An 18,893-nucleotide genomic window follows, 5' to 3' on the forward strand; every position below is an offset into this window, starting at 1 on the left:
CAGCATCTCTCTATGTGTCCTGGTCCTGATAATAAACAATACATACAATGACATTTTCCATCAAAACCAGCCCTGTCCCACCACCAAAGAGCACAACACAATGAATATGTACACTCTCACAATAAATATGTTGTATGGTGTGGGTGAGCGAGAGAGAGAAAAAGAGAAAGACAGAGGGTCACGTGACAGATGAGGAAAGAGAGGAGGTTAGTTTTTAATCCTGACCAGTGACTAGTCGAATACATACATTTTCTATGTACATGTGTCATTGTCACACAACACAAAGCACAGATACTGTGTTCATACACGAGCAAAAAACATGACCACATATCACCATTGACAAACCGTGGAATACAAAATGTTTCAATTCGATGGATTGAGAGAGAGAATGTTTTTAGTGGTCTGACTATCATCAGAGTCCAGAGTCAAAGACAGAAGAGACCAGACTGAAAAACTGTATCTATATACAGTAGTTCAAATGAGGGAAGATCCCTTCACTCATAGTAGTTGGGGACAAGCATTTGTTTTACAAGACGACAAAAGAAGATAACTGACTTGTGAAGTGCGTATCAGGGCTTTTCACATAAATATCTATCTACGTCTGGTTGCATTGATCATACAGGAGAAATTCCGATGCATAATCCCTATAAACAACTTTTATTTTTGTCATTTTGGTCCACAGTCTTGTCCTAATAAAACATTTAAATTTCCAGGGCAATGATCCAATCATGTTGCAAAGAACTGCTTGTTCCATTACAAAAAAAAAAGAGACAAAATATATAATATTTTTAGTATTAGATAAATATTTTGTTTTACAATCCACATATTTGAAATGTAAAACTTTTTTAAATGTATTTTTAATCTAATGTCCAATATTGCTATTGCAATTATTTTAAATTCTCAATCTATCAGTAGTTTTTTTTTTCTGAAGCAATAAACGTGAATAATACTGAAATATCACTTTTGATAGAAACTTGTTTTACAGTTGTTTTAGTTTCAAATTTCTGTTATGGATCAAGATTGTATGTGTGTGTTAAGTGTTGTATATGTGAAGCACTACGAAAGTCTGAATTAATTGCCCCAAGGGGATTAATAAAGCTCTAAACTAAAAAAAAAAAAAGACTCAAATTAAAGCTTAAATGTATGGAGGACTAGAGGTGACACTTAAAAGTAAAAATGATAGAAATAAGTTATCGATTTATAATTTCTAAACGATTTATTTCCATTTTAATGTTTAAATTATTATATTAATTTTAATTTTAAATGAATATTTTTATATTATATTGATTTTCATTTTATTTGTCACTTCTAGTTGTCCATACAAATCGACCTGTTCTTGCAAGGACTTTACTACAGAAAACTCAAATGCAAATGCCAAGAAAAGTAAAAGCTTTAGTGGTCAAAATGATGGCAAGATATATTGTGCTATAATTGTAGTAATCTTCAAATGCTCCAAAACATTCCTTCCACAACTGTATTTTATGGTGTGGGGGTTTAGAGACGACCGACTGAATCAGCAATCTTTCGATTTCACCCCAAACACCTTTTGAAGCCTCTACAACGTACATGTTTCCAAACGTTTCTGACAGTATTTACACTGCAGTCATTGGTGTACTGAATATTAGAATGGAATAGCTTATGTTTAACATAAAACAGCAGTAGTTTTGCTGGTGTGGCTGGACGTTTTAAGGAATTCATTTCGAAAACTGTGTGGTTTCATGCTAGCTATGGAAGTGAGCACATCACAGCCAGATTTAGATTAGTTAGGGGAGCTAATTGCATCAAATGAAAATCAATCTAGTTCAGACACAGTCTGATACATCTAATGAATCATTTTATTAAATGGACCGAGTTTGCCTAGAAGAAGGACATAATGATGGGGCACATGGACGGGACATGGTCAACAGGGTCCTCCCAGGTGCTGTTCCATTCACTGCTCCTGTAGCTCCTCCCCTTCCTGTTCTCCCGTGTGCCTGCGGTTGTTGCGTTTGGCTTTGTGTGGCTGGCTTTGTATCTGCTGCCTGTAGGACTGGCAGTACTGGTTGATGAGACGCACTTCAGGCTGTGGGTGGAGCTGGAGAGCAGGTGGGTTGGTCTGAGGGGGAGGGGGCGGCGGTGGAGGGTGGTGATGGGAATGGTGGTGGCGGTGCTCTGGTTCGATCGGGACATCCGACTCGGTCAGCGCGTCCACGATCTCCCGGTCAAGGATCCGTAGGGAGATACGTGCCACGGTGTGTTTGAAGTTGTTCTCAGTTGCCAGGCAGTGGTAAAGGCCGGCATCCAATTGGGTGAGAGATTTCAGCAGGATGCCGTGACCGGTCTTCAAGACATCTTTGTCTCGACTGAGCTGAAAAGGAAAAGGAAAAGGAGTCATTTAAACCTTCTAATTTAATGATACAAAACACAAAATATGAATTTCGAAGCATGTTTCAACTGCTTTTGTCCATACAATGAAAGTCAATAGGAGTTTGAAACAGCACTTTCATTATAATGACAAAAAACCCCGGAGAGATTTTTCAAACTTCCACTGAAGAAAGAAAGTCATACAAGTTCAACAATGACATGAGAGTGCACTGTATTAAATTTCTAATTTTAATGGCAAAAGACTAAAAATTTTAATATTAATCCACTTAATGGCTTAACAGCAAGTTTCCTAATATACACTATACAACAATAAATCTAATGGGACGTTTCATGTCAAATTTCAACACAAATTAAGATATTTTTGATGAAATCGGAGAGCTTTCTGACCCTGCATAGACAGCAAAGCAACTTACAGGTTCAAGGCCCAGAAAGGTAGTGAGAACATCATTAAAATAGTCCATGTGACATCAGTGGTTCAACCGTAATTTTTTTAAAGCTACAAGAATACTTTTTGTGTGCAACGAAAACAAAAATAACAACAATTTCTTCTCTTCCGTGTCTGTCTTCAACCCACGTTCACGAGAGTACCACCATACATGCATGTGATGTTATTGAATAAAGTCATTATTTTTCATATATTTTTCTTTGCACACAAAAAGTATTCTTGTAGCTTCATAAAATTAAGGTTGAACCACTGATGTCACATGGACTATTTTAACGGTGCCCTTACTACCTTTCTGGGCCTTGAATGTGGTAGTTCCATTGCTGTCTATGCAGGGTCAGAAAGCTCTCGGATTTCATCAAAAATATCTTAATTTGCGTTCCGAAGATGACGAAGGTCTTACGGGTTTGGAACGACATGAGAGTGAGTAATTAATGACAGAATTTTCATTTTTGGGTGAACTAACCTTTTGAAGTATAAAAGTTTTTGAAAGTGAAAAAGAACAAATCATCTTATAATTCATAGTGAAAAAGCATATATTGTGTCCCTGTGTGAAACTTCACATTTGATGTTTTTTTACTGAAATAATGTTTCTTCTAACATTTTTGGGTGAACTATCCATTTAAAGTCTTATAATGGTAACATCAGTGTCTTACTGCTTTTCGCTTGCCGTCCTTCTGGTAGAGCCATTTGACGGAGGCCTGCGGGGATCTTGGCTGGCACTCCAGGAACGCGCTGCTCCCCTCAACCCCAAACTGCACCGTCTCCCTCAGACGCTTCTCAACTGAGAGGGTCAGAGAAGGGCCACATTCAAGATCTCCTGCATCATTACTCAGTATCAAATGAGAGGCTGTTTACAAACCTTTAGCATTGAATCCTCTGCATTGCCGTAGAGGATCTCCGTGTTTGATATCTTGCCTTCTGCTTCTCCTAAGGATTCATTCACAAATGATTTCATGGTTAAAAGCTTAATGACTATTACTATAACTGTGAAATTGCTGTTAATCAGACTGTTTATTTTCTATTCTGTTTCTCTTCAGCACATCTGATGAAGAACAATATGCGTTGTACATGTACTGACCGTGTTATCAGCATTAAAATCGACAGTTAATGAAGTCAAGAAATTCATTTGAACACAGTTTGGACCATGGACTACCCAGTGGGGTAAATTAATGTGGTCTGACCTCTTGGTAGCTGGGGTGAAAGCAGAGCAGTGTTCTCCATCCCAGGCACAGTAGGGGTCGCGGGCCAGGCAGCAGTCTGAACATGCCTTGCCATAAACGGCACACCTGTGCAGGGACACCTGGGTAAGACCCCTTTCTGAAGACACGTACAACTGTTGCTGTAAGCCACAAGAGAGAAAGAGAAAATGTTGACTGATTTGAATACTGATTTGTATTAGTGTTACAGCTTGAACAATAAGAAAATTGTGTTTAATTCAGGATTGTTATCATATTAACTAAAGCTTCAACCATTAAAAAAATTGTTATTACTTGGAATTATATACAGTGGGTACGGAAAGTATTCAGACCCCCTTAAATTTTTCACTCTTTGTTATATTGCAGCCATTTGCTAAAATCATTTAAGTTAATTTTTTTCCTCATTAATGTACACACAGCACCCCATATTGACAGAAAAACACAGAATTGTTGACATTTTTGCAGATTTATTAAAAAAGAAAAACTGAAATATCACATGGTCCTAAGTATTCAGACCCTTTGCTGTGACACTCATATATTTAACTCAGGGGCTGTCCATTTCTTCTGATCATCCTTGAGATGGTTCTACACCTTCATTTGAGTCCAGCTGTGTTTGATTATACTGATTGGACTTGTTTAGGAAAGCCACACACCTGTCTATATAAGACCTTACAGCTCACAGTGCATGTCAGAGCAAATGAGAATCATGAGGTCAAAGGAACTGCCTGAAGAGCTCAGAGACAGAATTGTGGCAAGGCACAGATCTGGCCAAGGTTACAAAAAAAATTATGCTGCACTTAATGTTCCTAAGAGCACAGTGGCCTCCATAATCCTTAAATGGAAGACGTTTGGGACGACCAGAACCCTTCCTAGAGCTGGACGTCCGGCCAAGCGGAGCTATCGGGGCAGACGAGCCTTGGTGAGAGAGGTAAAGAAGAACCCAAAGATCACTGTGGCTGAGCTCCAGAGATGCAGTCGGGAGATGGGAGAAAGTTGTAGAAAGTCAACCATCACTGCAGCCCTCCACCAGTCGGGGCTTTATGGCAGAGGGGCCCGACGGAAGACTCTCCTCAGTGCAAGACACATGAAAAAACACCTGAAGGACTCCAAGATAGTGAGAAATAAGATTCTCTGGTCTGATGAGAACTTTTTGGCCTTAATTCTAAGCGGTATGTATGGAGAAAACCAGGCACTGCTCATCACCTGTCCAATACAGTCCCAACAGTGAAGCATGGTGGTGGCAGCATCATGCTGTGGGGGTGTTTTTCAGCTGCAGGGACAGGACGACTGGTTGCAATCAAGGGAAAGATGAATGCGGCCAAGTACAGGGATATCCTAAACGAAAACCTTCTCCAGAGTGCTCAAGACCTCAGACTGGGCCGAAGGTTTACCTTCCAACAAGACAATGACCCTAAGCACACAACTAAAATAACGAAGGAGTGGCTTCACAACAACTCTGTGACTGTTCTTGAATGGCCCAGCCAGAGCCCTGACTTAAACCCAATTGAGCATCTCTGGAGAGACCTAAAAATGGCTGTCCACCAACGTTTACCATCCAACCTGACAGAACTGGAGAGGATCTGCAAGGAGGAATGGCAGAAGATCCCCAAATCCAGGTGTGAAAAACGTGTTGCATCTTTCCCAAAAAGACTCATAGCTGTATTAGATCAAAAGGGTGCTTCTACGAAATACTGAGCAAAGGGTCTGAATACTTAAGACCATGTGATATTTCAGTTTTTCTTTTTTAATAAATCTGCAAAAATGTCAACAATGCTGTGTTTTTCTGTCAATATGGGGTGCTGTGTGTACATTAATGAGGAAAAAAAAATAACTGAAATGATTTATATATATATATATGTATATATATTAAAATACCTAATAAAAGGCTAATAAAAAGGACAACAATTTACAAAATAGAATATATAAAAATAAAATCTAATTTAAAATTAACTATAATATATATCAAATGTCAGATACTAAAATAATGATTTTACTATAATTATATTTACCCTTTTAGAAGAAATCTTCAGAGTTTTGACAGCAGCTGGAGTCTGAACAAAATAGAGGAGAAATTTCAAAACATTCACAATCATGCATTATGGTATTTTAGGGTAATTCCTACCCAATAGCAAAAATTCAGCAAAAAATCTGTACTTTTGTACCTTAAAAATCTCAACCTCTTCCAAAATGAGCTCTTCTGTTGTGCTGATGTCTTTTGGTAAGACAATCACCTTCTGAACTGTGCCACGATCTAAAGTTCAAAGTGAATCATGAGCAAACCAGATACCAGATCAGATTGCCCATGTTTTATAAGCTGTACAAATTAGGTGGTTCATGTTGCAATGCTGCACCTTCTCACGCAACTTCAGGAAGAAATCATCTTTCGTGTAACTAATTAGAAAGAATCTGATATGATCAGAAATGTCTAACCTGTGCCCAGGAAGAGCACTTCGTATCTTCCATCCACAGCATCCACCAGATCCACAGCAATAGTGGTGAAACGGTAGTCAACTCCAGTCCTGACCACCAGTGGGCGCTTGTGTATTGGATAAATAGGTTGATACATCAGCGGATGGGCGCGTACAAAGTTTACAGCCTCGTCAGAGAAAGCTTTAGTGGTGTGGAGATCAGGGGTGAAGGTTCCTCCAGGACACTAAGCAGTAAAAATATGCAGAAAGAGGTAAATAGAATGAGATATCAACAAAGAATTAACAAGGTACCAAACTGGATTTCATAAGCAATACTCACAGTCCCTGGGCGAGGGTAAGGAATTTTGCCAGTATAAGGTGTCCACTGGTAGTTGTGGCCATGTTTGTGAGAGAAGGGTCCATTGAAGACATTTCTGATGTCTGCCATTGAGTACACACACACGGCAGAGCCTTTAAACACAGAGCTAGAGAGAAAAACAGAGAAACAGCAATGGCATCACAACTCATTTAACAAAAAAACAATCAATATAAACACTGATCTGAAAGGAATAGAGATGTTACACTGACTCAACCCAGGGATTTCAAAGCTAAATAATCAGTTAGTTACATTAAAACTCATTTTTTCACTGTTTATTTTGAACTTGCTCATTTTATTGATTTAGCTTACTTTAGTAATAATATTTATTGCTTCACAATGAAATAACATGTTGTCAACGGCTCTTTTCCATAAAACAAAACAAACATATGATCGTTAAGCTCTGAAGAGACAGAAAAGTAGCAATTTAGTAAGTAATAATTTTATTTGCCTTTTGAACTAAGTTTTCCAAGGTTCCAAGGGTAATATTCCATATTATATTAATTTCCATACATTAAATAGGAAAATTTAAAGTTAATTTTTTTAGGGGAAAAAGCTAAATATATTCTTTTATGAAATTAAGTCAAAAGTGTTTGGAATAGTTGAAGGCCAGTATGTAATGAAATAATTCTTATTTTGGATTTTTTAAATTATGTTATGGAAAAAGTGTCTCATGCCTACCAAGGCTATATTTATTTTATTGAAAATACTGTAAATCATTAATATTTTTTAGCAGACATTACTCCAGTCTTCAGAAATCATTTTAATATGCTTATTTGGTGCTCAGGATATATTATTATTATTAATGTTGAAAACGGTTGTGCTGCTTAATATTTTTGTGGAAACCATGTTTCTTTTTTCCAGGATTCTTGGATGAATAGAAAGTTAAATTTAATGTGTCCTTGCTGAATAAAGTATTAATATCTTTCTGACTACAAAATGTTTAGATTTTAGATCTGTGCATGAGAGGTTTTCTCACCCAGCTGTGGAGAACACAGCATACACAATGGGGTTCCGTTCATCATGGGTCCTCTGGATGAAAACATCTCCTTCAAAACAAACAGACATCAGGCATCAGAGGCAGATTAAGAACATGTTATGATCATGTTGAAGAGAAAAACATATGCCATACTCAGTTCATCAAAGTAAGTCTCAACACCATCTGCACCAATCACAGAACAGACCAGTCGTGCTTTGAGGAACGTTGTCCACTTATTCACCAATGACCTCTGACCTCCATCATCATTCTAAAAGGGAAAGCACACAAACAGAAAAAAAAAGATTGGACTTTAAACAAACCATGGGTTCATCTGATTTGCATAATGATTTGCATGACAAAAATCATCATGCCTAAAAGTTGATTATCAAGTCAAGTCTTGTGTCTAGCATCTGGATTTTCTCACCAGACAGACTCGTCCTACTCTCGCGAGGACGCTCGGAGCGCTGCCCCCCGAAGCATCTAAACTCTTCTCCCGAAAGAAGAAGTAAAGCTTATCATCATTCTTCTCTGCACTGTCTGGAATCTTCTGGATTTTTATAAACACAGGCTCTGATGGAGAGATAAAGGGATTTGTAAAGAGATAAAAAGGATAATATTTGTCACAGGTCTGTCTTTTCATTTTAATCACTTCACTCCTCTGCTTATATCATACCATTCAACCATCGGGAATCATACTGCTCGGTTCTGACAGCGGGACGGTCTCCCAAGGTTCTGAAGATGGCTGGATCTGTACCCATAAAGTCCACATGTACTCCAGCATACAGGTTCCCATCTGAAGAGGGTAGAATGAGTGTAATGTGGAGAGAAAGAGATCATGATGGATGAAGACTGGCTAAATTTATACTACTGGCCCATTTATACTGCTTAAAGACTCTCATACAACAAAGTGCTTAACAGAATAGTTCCCACACTTTTGACCAAGGAATTTCCAGGACTCCAGTCGATCAAGGTCACTGGTTAAGTATTTTTAAAAATAACTTCATAAATATGTCTGAAGGAAATTTCCATTTCTAAATCATGTACTAAAACCTTTGATTTTATAGATTTAAACAACTGCACAAGTTTTACTCTACAAAGATTATTTCTTTGACAGAAATTTATACTTTTATTCAGCAAGGATGCATAAAATTGACACAAAAAAAGACAGTTACAAAAATGTGTTTTTCAACTAAATGCTGTCCTGTTGAACTTTCTATTAATCAAACAATCCTAAAAAAATATCATAGTTTCCACAAAAACATTAAGCAGCACAAATGTTTTCAGCATTGATAATAATAAAATACGGTTTCTTAGGCAGCAAATTAGATATTAGAATGATTTCTGAAGGATCATATGACACCGAAGACTGGAGTAATGGCTTCAAAATCGCATTTGTGCTTTTTGGAGCTTGACTACATGCTTTTACTATGAGAGAAACAAGAGAGCAGGAGAAAGAGAGAGTCTCACTTATCAAAGCTGCTGCGTTTTCCTGGCGGGGATCGTAAGGAGACTTTCCTTTTCCAGAGTCCACATAACCAGGAACCAGCCGGAACAAGTATTCCTACACAATCACACACACAACTTATTAGTACAAAAGTGTCTGTACTGCAGAGTTAATCGTCATTTATGTGTGTAAAAATAAAAAAAAATTAACCAAATTATTCAAAATCTTTAAAAAAAAAATGCATCAAACTAAATAAAAATATCTAAAAAGTGTTTTTGTATTGACCATCTTTGTTACTGCTGAATATTACTGCTGTACTGTAAATATTATGTGTGTACCTCAGCTCTCCAGCCTCTGTTGATGAAGGTGCAGATGGGTTTATAAGCTCCTGTGCCGCAGGTATACAGGTGAGTCCTGTTCCACGGCTCAATCAGACGCACAAAGTTAGCACACTCTCCCTGAAAACACACACAAATGAGGAAAAACAATGCATTTTAGCAGTGAATCTATTTCTTTGTCAAAATGATTCAATACTAAATAAAAACAAACTGTAAAAGTGTACCTGTCCACCTTTGCCAGTTAATTTACACTCCCCTTTTCTTTGTGCTGTTGCTGGCCAGTGAATCTGAAAACACACAAACCTTGAAATACTATGCTATTTAAAATACTATACCATAAATCACTAAAAAAGGTACCACTGAACTGCCATACAATTGGAATGGTCTGGGTTCAATTACTACTTAAATTAACTCAATCATTATAAGAAAATAATTAAAATAACTGTATAGCGTCTTACAATAAGGGGTTCTTTATTGACATTTTGCATGTCTAGAGAGACCAGATATTCACGGCTGCCCAGGTAGAGCCGGCCTTGGTCTTGGTCCATATGCAGGATTCTATAGTCGCTGGTGTTGAAGGAGAAACTGAACGGCCGTATGGTTTTTGTCTCCAGTAACTCTGAACGAAAGAAAGAAAATATCAGGTCAAAGCAGTCAACATCAACAAAATCTTTTCTAAAAGTACCAGCGGTAGTTCATGTATGGATGCATTAATTCTTGTGAAATTATCCATGCATAAGACTGTTTGATTGTTTAAGGTTTTCAGTGGAGTCTTTTCACATTTCGGGGTTTCGCAGAAGTGGAAGTCGTCATAGTTGGGTAAACTTCTATAGTGGTGAACAGGAGACCACATCAAATATATTTTTTGCATTTCCATTAGCGCAAACAGCAAAAGAAGAATTTTCATGACTTTCAAAAAGTATAGACAGAGATTGATAATGGCAGTCAGATGTTTAAAAAAAATATATATATTAAAAACTGTGCAGGATTTATGATTCTGATGGCCATTGAAACACATCCTCAAAGTTTGTGAAAAGGGTCTATCTATCTTCTCAGACCTTTCAGCTCAACCCTTCTTGTTGTCAGAGCCTGGGACAAAATATTTTCTTTTCAATTTAATTAAATATTACTTCATACATTATTATTATTATATATTAATTACCGGTAAATTAAAAGTAAAAATATAAATTATATGTGTTATGTATAATAAATGAATATATATTAAATAATTTATTTAAGTCAATGCAGACCACTTTGTCATAGTTTACATTCATTAATTAAGAAATAAATGATAAAATACAAATCTATATATTTAAAAAAAAAGTTTTTAAATGATATTTTAACTGATATTTTATTTTTTTCAACTCAGGCTTCTTTATCTGTCATATTTTTCACACAGCAGGTGCTGGTGGTTTCTATCTCTCTCTTTTTCTTTCTCTCTGAGGGAGGACACAAGGGAGAACAGAGCAGGTGCAGAGATGAGAGACGGCTCCAGCTGTCTGAGTACTCCGCGCTCCAGTGTACTAAGTGTCTGTTCCCCCTCTCTATCACATTCAGCCACTAATTTCCCCAAAGACACATCACCAATTAAAGCCGTGCTTTTACACCAAATATTTAGTGTTTCCGTCCATGTTCAGATAGCTTTAAATGACAAAAATATAATCACATACATCACACAACAATAGTGCGAAGGCCGGGCCAGGGAATGAGGAGAAGCTAGTTGACTTTAAACATAAATCTGAGGTTACGAGGACGTGCTGACATCATTGCCCTCTGAGAGTACCAAAGTGCATGTGTGATTTTAGCGGAGCGGAACGGCGCAACTGACACAGACCGAATCTATAAATTACTCCATGTTAGCGTCATACCACAAAACGCTTTGATCTCAGAGGTATTACTGTGCTCTCGTCCAAATGCCTGTCCAGCGTTACACATTGGATAAACAGAAATAGAACGGGGTCAGTCACAGGAAGGTCAGGGCAAAGTACGTGGAATAGGTTTTAGATAATGTATTAAATAAAGACATGATTAACCTCTTGTTTAAAAGGAAACAATGGTCTGAATGAAATAACATTTAGTCATTCAGACAGATGTATATGAGATCACATGTGAATGGGTGAGATGCCACATATGCTCTCAATGTGTTTGTCTGCACATGTGTGTTAGGTGTGCTCCTCAGGGCTCTAAGTAGGTGGCGAAGTGAACTAGTGTGTGTGTGTGGTTCTGGCAGCTGTGTGGGTGATCCTCCAGTCATGTACAGAATCTCCCTGGCCCGATCCACAGGGGCAGGCTGGGATTCCAGACCACTCGCTGCGCACTGGGGCCACGGATCTATTCTCAGCGTGCTCTCTCATCCCCGTCCAACAGGCTTCATCCACAAAATCCACTATATTTTGGCAAGCAAGAGCAGCTCGCTTTATTCAGTAAGGAGGCACCTGACAGCCTGTAGACGTCAGGTCAGACCTTGACCTTTACCACTGTACAAACAATCTGAAGCACTCGCATCTGAAAGAAGTGATGGGAAGTGATGTCATTTGAGAGGTCGTTAGCGCAAACAAGTGCTGTCAAGGAACTGAAGCAAAGTCATCAATGTTTGAGTTTGCTTAGAAAAAAAGCTTAGAATTGATCAAATGTTATAACAAATGTTAATATACAACAACAATAATAAATAAATAACAACAATAAATAACTATAAAATAAATGTATTATGATGTTTTTGATATTTTAAAATAATAATAATAGTAAAGTATTTGATATTTATTGTTTTAGAATAAATTAAAGGGGTCATATGATGCTTTTTTAAAGATCATTATTTTGGTTTTGAGACTTTAGTCTTTGCAAAGTCAGGGATCTTATCTATTCACGAACAGCTTTTAACACTCCAAAGAGAAAGGAAAACTTGAAATCGCATCATATGACCCCTTTAAGTAATCTGTTGTCATCAGATTATTTGAGTAATATTTTAGTTTCATTTATATACTATTGTGATTTTTGTTTATGTTTTGAACTAGATTTTATTTTTAGTTTGAATTTTACAGTTTTAATTTTGTTGTTTTGTCCTTGTTATTAGTTTTATCTTATTTAATATTTGTTCTTTTAGTAGTTTAACAAAGTAAACAAACATGAGAAATGTTACCTTGGCAACTAGTGATATGTGTTTAAGTTTTTTATATATTTTATTGTATTTCTGTTAATATCTTATCTATTCACGAACAGCTTTTAACACTCCAAAGAGAAAGGCAAACTTGAAATTGCATCATATGACCCCCTTTAACATTTAATAGTTTATTATATTTTGTATTAATTGTATATTATATTTTATACTGTATTAATTTATATTTTCTAATAAATAAATATCAAAAACATTATTATTATTATAAATGAGTCTTGATGATGTTTTTATTGTCCGTTTTATAATAAAATAGCAAATTAACTTACATTTAATTATGAATTATATTATATTGCATTTAATATTACATTACATTTGATATTATATTATAAAAACAACAGTAATAAATAAATAAATAAATAAATATCTAAATGGTAAAATCTCCTCATGATACATTAGATGTGTATCTCTGAACGCCTATCATTTATTAGGTGACACATATCTTTTTGTGTGTTTTTGAGGAGCTCTGCTTCTAGTATTGTTTTCCAGCTGGCTGGACCAGTTGAGATTTTTGCCAGTGTTTGGCACGAGTCAAAATCAAATTTAATAAAATCACAATGGCATCATTTAAGGAGGACGAAAGCAGTCAGATTTTCCACTCACAATGTCCCAATTGCAAACATTTAATGTTTGCCAAACCTAACTAAAGTGATGGTGCCAACAACAGACAGATCAGGTTTAAAGCAAGAAGGGGAGAAAAAAAACTGTTACAGCCTAGTTTTTATAACATGTTTAACGGAAAATATGGCATTTTGTATACTTTTCCAATTAATTATATGAATTTATAATCTTTTGCACATGGACATACATTAGAACCATTAAAACATCGCTGCTGACGAGAAACGGCACCGTCTCATTGAGTCAGAGAAACAGTTATGAAGAAGCGTAATTCAAAGTGGTCAAAAAGTAAAATATCTACTGAAAGGTACAACAAACTACACAGATGGCAGTACTGTGAGCTAAACTTGTCTTTATGCTCAATTGTGGCTGGAAATACTGAATGACACACACACACACACACACACAGTGTTCACAAATCTGATTATCTCAATACATGTTTGAGAGGTTGTGTTTAATTTAGTGGGTCATTATGACTCATTAGGGTCTCGGAGAAGTAGAGAAGAAGAGCACTTGAGTCCAGAGTTTCTCAAGACCGTTTCGCAGAGAGACTCTGTGTTTGTACTAATCTCTTACCTAATGCACAAAGACAAGCTAATAACTATGGAACATGCTGAACATTTGGATTTGGGGAAAACTTCATATTTATTAACAGCCCCTCTGTTGCCTGTAAAAAAAAACATTATGGAATGCTGTGGGGAGGAATAAGACGCCAGACCCCTCAATTAATGTGCAGTGGAAAACTGGATTTTATCCCTTAAGAGGCACACATCTGAAAACGTCACTTAAATGATATATATTTTTTAATTATCTGGAAATTTCTCTATATTATAACAAAACTCCATTTTGTTATAATATATTATAATTTCCAAAGACAAAGAAGTATCGATTTGACTGAGACACATCTAACAGAGTAATCAGAGCCCAATTGCTGGAGGCAGGTGGACAGCAGTTGCTGCCTCTGTGAAAAAAGGACATCTCATTAAAAAATAAGTCTAGAAGAGACTGGCATATTAGGAGCTGCGTCAGCAGTTCAGTTCAGTCTGCTCAGACTGACTGTAGACACAGACTGTATAAAAAGTACAGCGAACTATCCACGTCTGTATATTTCTTTTGGACGTCTCTAGTTTGAGCCTAGTCTAAACTCCTGCTGTGAGTCGGCCTTGCCAGCTTCTTTGCCGCTGCTCTACCTCACAGACTTTATAACCCTCTGGCCAAAGACTTTTTTAGGAAATCAAAATATTTAGGTCATGACCTAAATGCACAAGGTTTCCATAAGGAAATATGTTTTTATTGCATTTCTAGTTATTTAGGAAGCTCAAAATGACTTATGGAGCACTTGTAGCAACCTGGTTAAAAGAATGTTCCAGGTTCAATACAATTTAAAGAGACAGTTCACTCAAAAATGCTAATTCTCTCATCATTTACTCACCCTCATGTCATTCCAAACCTGTATGACTATTTAGAAAAATATCTCTGTGCTTTTTTTTGTCCATACAGTGAAAGTAAATGAGTTCAATGTTGTAACATGCCATCTAAAATATCTTCTTTTGTGGAAAAAAAAAAAAAGTCATAGGCCTGCAGGTTTGGAACGAGATGAGGGTGAGTAAATGATTATAGAATTTACATTTTTGAGTGAACTGTCTATTTAACTTGTACTGAACTATTCCTTTAAGTTCTATGCTCTAGTGTGCAGTGATGGATTCAGAATTATTTAACCCCTTAACTGTCACTCACATTTTTGAACACAGACGTTAAAGTGCACGATCCAAAATTACATTTTTATAATTCATGAACGAAAACATTTTGTAACATGATATTGATGTACCATTTTCATGGTAATGCAATGTTTGATTTTAAAATGGGTTTCAAAGGATGAATTTTGAGATTTCAAGTTTTCAATTAATATATAATTTCTGATGATTTCTAAAGTGTGATAGAGAAAAAGGCAACAAAGACGACTTTTTTTGACAAAGGTCAGAACTCCTGTTATGATGTTGATGTTGTTGAAACTCCTTTTGGGTACTGTTGATAATGAGGTAATTGTTGGAGATTTTAACATTCACGTTTATAATACAAATGATGCATTAGGACTTGCGTTTACTGACCTAAACTCTTTTGGAGTCAAGCAAAATGTCACCGGGCCCACTCATCGTTTTAATCATACGCTAGATTTAATTATATCGCATGGAATTGATCTTACTGATATAGATATCGTACCTCAAAGTGACCATTTCCTTTTATTGTGCATGCTGCGTATTACTGATATTAACTATATGGCTCCGCGTTATCGTCCGGGCAGAACTATTGTTCCAGCCACCAAAGACAGATTCACAAATAACCTGCCTGATTTATCTCAACTGCTCTGTGTACCAATAAGTACACATGAACTAGACGAAATAACTAGCAACATGGGCACTATCTTCTCTAATACATTAGAAGCTGTTGCCCCCATCAAATTGAAAAAGGTTAGAGAAAAACGTACTGCGCCATGGTACAACAGTAATACCCACTCTCTCAAGAAAAAAACTCGTAGTCTTGAGCGCAAATGGAGAAAAACTAACTTGGAAGGTTTTAGAATTGCGTGGAAAAACAGTATGTCCAGCTATAGACAGGCTCTAAAAGCTGCCAGGGCCGAGCATATCCACAAACTCAAAAAAAATAACCAAAACAATCCTAGGTTTTTATTTAGCACAGTGGCTAGATTAACAAATAACCAGACGCCACCCGATCTAAATATTCCCGCACAGTTTAATAGTAATGACTTTATGAATTTCTTCACTGATAAAATAGATAACATCAGAAATACAATAACAAATGTAGATTCTACAGCGTATAATACTTCAGCTTCATTCAACGCACCAAAAGATAAACTGCAGTGCTTTACAGCTATAGGACAGGAAGAGCTAAATAAACTTATCACTGCATCTAAACCAACAACATGCCTGTTAGATCCTGTACCCACTAAATTACTGAAAGAGTTGTTACCTGTAGCAGAAGAACCGCTTCTCAATATTATTAACTCGTCGTTGTCTTTAGGTCACGTCCCAAAAACATTCAAACTGGCGGTCATTAAGCCTCTTATTAAGAAACCACAACTAGATCCTAGTGAACTGGCAAATTACAGACCCATCTCAAATCTTCCTTTTATGTCTAAAATTTTAGAAAAAGTTGTGTCTGCTCAATTGTGCTCCTTCCTGCAAAAAAATGATCTCTATGAAGAATTTCAGTCAGGTTTCAGGCCCCACCATAGCACAGAAACTGCACTTGTTAAAATTACAAATGACTTGCTTCTTGCGTCAGACCAAGGCTGTGTCTCATTGCTAGTTTTACTTGACCTTAGTGCTGCATTCGATACTATAGATCATGACATACTCATAGATCGATTACAAAACTAAATGATTATAGAATTTACATTTTTGAGTGAACTGTCTATTTAACTTGTACTGAACTATTCCTTTAAGTTCTATGCTCTAGTGTGCAGTGATGGATTCAGAATTATTTAACCCCTTAACTGTCACTCACATTTTTGAACACAGACGTTAAAGTGCACGATCCAAAATTACATTTTTATAATTCATGAACGAAAACATTTTGTAACATGATATTGATGTACCATTTTCATGGTAATGCAATGTTTGATTTTAAAATGGGTTTCAAAGGATGAATTTTGAGATTTCAAGTTTTCAATTAATATATAATTTCTGATGATTTCTAAAGTGTGATAGAGAAAAAGGCAACAAAGACGACTTTTTTTGACAAAGGTCAGAACTCCTGTTATGATGTTGATGTTGTTGAAACTCCTTTTGGGTACTGTTGATAATGAGGTAATTGTTGGAGATTTTAACATTCACGTTTATAATACAAATGATGCATTAGGACTTGCGTTTACTGACCTAAACTCTTTTGGAGTCAAGCAAAATGTCACCGGGCCCACTCATCGTTTTAATCATACGCTAGATTTAATTATATCGCATGGAATTGATCTTACTGATATAGATATCGTACCTCCTGCAGTTATATCTGATCAAATGCACATTATTATTCTTTAGCTTGAGTTAAACAAATAAATTTAGCTTGGTTGGATCAGCAGCTATGCTAATTCTGTCTCTATTTGTTTCTCTGTTTCTGCCACGGGAACTAGGATTTACACAAGCTTCAGTCTGGATCCAGAACACCCGAGAAGAGATGATGCCAACCCCTCAGAGGACCTCAGATGATGCCAACCCTGAAACAACTTACAGAACTACCACATTTTGCTATAAGTTTGATTGCATCATATAATAATTGCTGTTAATAGTGTTCATCGTCTGTTTGATTACGTCTTTAATTGTTTTTTCCCGTACATTTCTGCCATATGTACATTAACTGACAGTCACCACTGATAAGCTACCACTAAATATTGTAGAAACTTAATTTGCTGTAAAGTTGCTTTGCAACGATTTGTATCGTGAAAAGCGCTATGCAAATAAACTTGAATTTAATTTAATTGAATGATGTAGATTTTTGAGGTGCACTCGTCAAAAATGTATCTATTACTTTTCCTACGTAATTTTTAACAAAAACATTGGTAAAATATCTATTTAGGAGTCTTAGACTTTTCCAACGATATATAGTTTGTCATGATTAGATTAGGATTTAATTGTAATATAGTGAAGTAAACTTAGGCGTCCCACAGAGGGGACGGGTGACAGTTAAAGGGTTAAAGGAATAGTACACCAAAAACTTAAAATTTTGTCATCACCCACCCTCATGTTGTTCCAAACCAGTATGAATTTCTTACTTCCGTTAAACACAAAAGAATATATTTTGAAGAACATTGGTTCAACAGAAGAAAGACTCATACAGGTTTGGAACAACTTGAGAGTGAGTAAATGATGAGAATGGGTGAACTGTCCCTTTAACTGACTGTAGTTTCTGGATCAAGCTGAACTGCTGACCTTTATTTAAATCTTTACTGTTATGTGGCACCAAACATATTTCACTGCATAGCTCCATTTTAAGCTGACATATAACAAGGGAGAGGGATCAAATTACATTATTGTTCACATGTGTCCATGTATCGGGAGCACGTAGGCCTGGCTGAGGACTGACATGCTTGGTCACAACCATTTGCCATTTTTACAAACTACTCCCCAGACTGCAAAGAACTATATGTTTGCCCACTACAGGTATGCCACTTTCACAGTTTGATTCTATCAATTTTTATCACTGTACCCAACCAAACTGCTACACTGTGCTAACAATTTATCCAACTAATTTCTATAAAAGTGGACAGTGTCTCCTTATATAGACCACCTCCAAGTTTTCAAACATTATTTTCTATTTAATTTGTGGCTGCAAGCCAAAAACTTTGCAGGCTGAATGCCAGACTACTGGAAAAAAGGGTAAAGAGTATCATGAGAATCCTCACAGATCTGGCTTTTAATAATGTTGTAAAATCAGTTCCTCTGTGCCACTCCGACCTGTTTTTTAAAGGCCAAGATCATTATTTGTACACAGGAGACAAGCTCAAGGCCAGCATGGAAGAAAAAAAAAGAGAGCATTTTTCAGAGG

The 18,893-nt window shown here is 36.5% G+C and overlaps 1 protein-coding gene across 1 annotated transcript in view; it reads right to left on the bottom strand.

Annotated features, from left to right (window-relative positions):
• Window positions 1-1,283: 1,283 nt before the first annotated feature.
• sema3gb (sema domain, immunoglobulin domain (Ig), short basic domain, secreted, (semaphorin) 3Gb) overlaps window positions 1,284-18,893 on the bottom strand; it is a 45,386-nt gene continuing 27,776 nt past the window's right edge. The window contains exons 3-18 of the mRNA XM_016231171.1: window positions 10,009-10,169; window positions 9,775-9,837; window positions 9,551-9,670; window positions 9,236-9,329; window positions 8,442-8,561; window positions 8,193-8,338; window positions 7,922-8,036; window positions 7,769-7,838; window positions 6,754-6,898; window positions 6,436-6,658; window positions 6,168-6,256; window positions 6,015-6,056; window positions 3,991-4,148; window positions 3,669-3,736; window positions 3,463-3,590; window positions 1,284-2,347 (exon numbers count right to left, since the gene is read on the bottom strand). Of these exons, the coding sequence (XP_016086657.1) occupies window positions 1,931-2,347; window positions 3,463-3,590; window positions 3,669-3,736; window positions 3,991-4,148; window positions 6,015-6,056; window positions 6,168-6,256; window positions 6,436-6,658; window positions 6,754-6,898; window positions 7,769-7,838; window positions 7,922-8,036; window positions 8,193-8,338; window positions 8,442-8,561; window positions 9,236-9,329; window positions 9,551-9,670; window positions 9,775-9,837; window positions 10,009-10,169 (2,159 nt within the window). The 3' untranslated portion in view covers window positions 1,284-1,930. The remainder of the gene's footprint in view (window positions 2,348-3,462; window positions 3,591-3,668; window positions 3,737-3,990; window positions 4,149-6,014; window positions 6,057-6,167; window positions 6,257-6,435; window positions 6,659-6,753; window positions 6,899-7,768; window positions 7,839-7,921; window positions 8,037-8,192; window positions 8,339-8,441; window positions 8,562-9,235; window positions 9,330-9,550; window positions 9,671-9,774; window positions 9,838-10,008; window positions 10,170-18,893) is intronic.

This window comes from Sinocyclocheilus grahami, unplaced genomic scaffold, assembly GCF_001515645.1.
Source record: "Sinocyclocheilus grahami isolate Dianchi unplaced genomic scaffold, SAMN03320097.WGS_v1.1 scaffold384.1, whole genome shotgun sequence".
Taxonomy (NCBI): domain Eukaryota; kingdom Metazoa; phylum Chordata; class Actinopteri; order Cypriniformes; family Cyprinidae; genus Sinocyclocheilus; species Sinocyclocheilus grahami.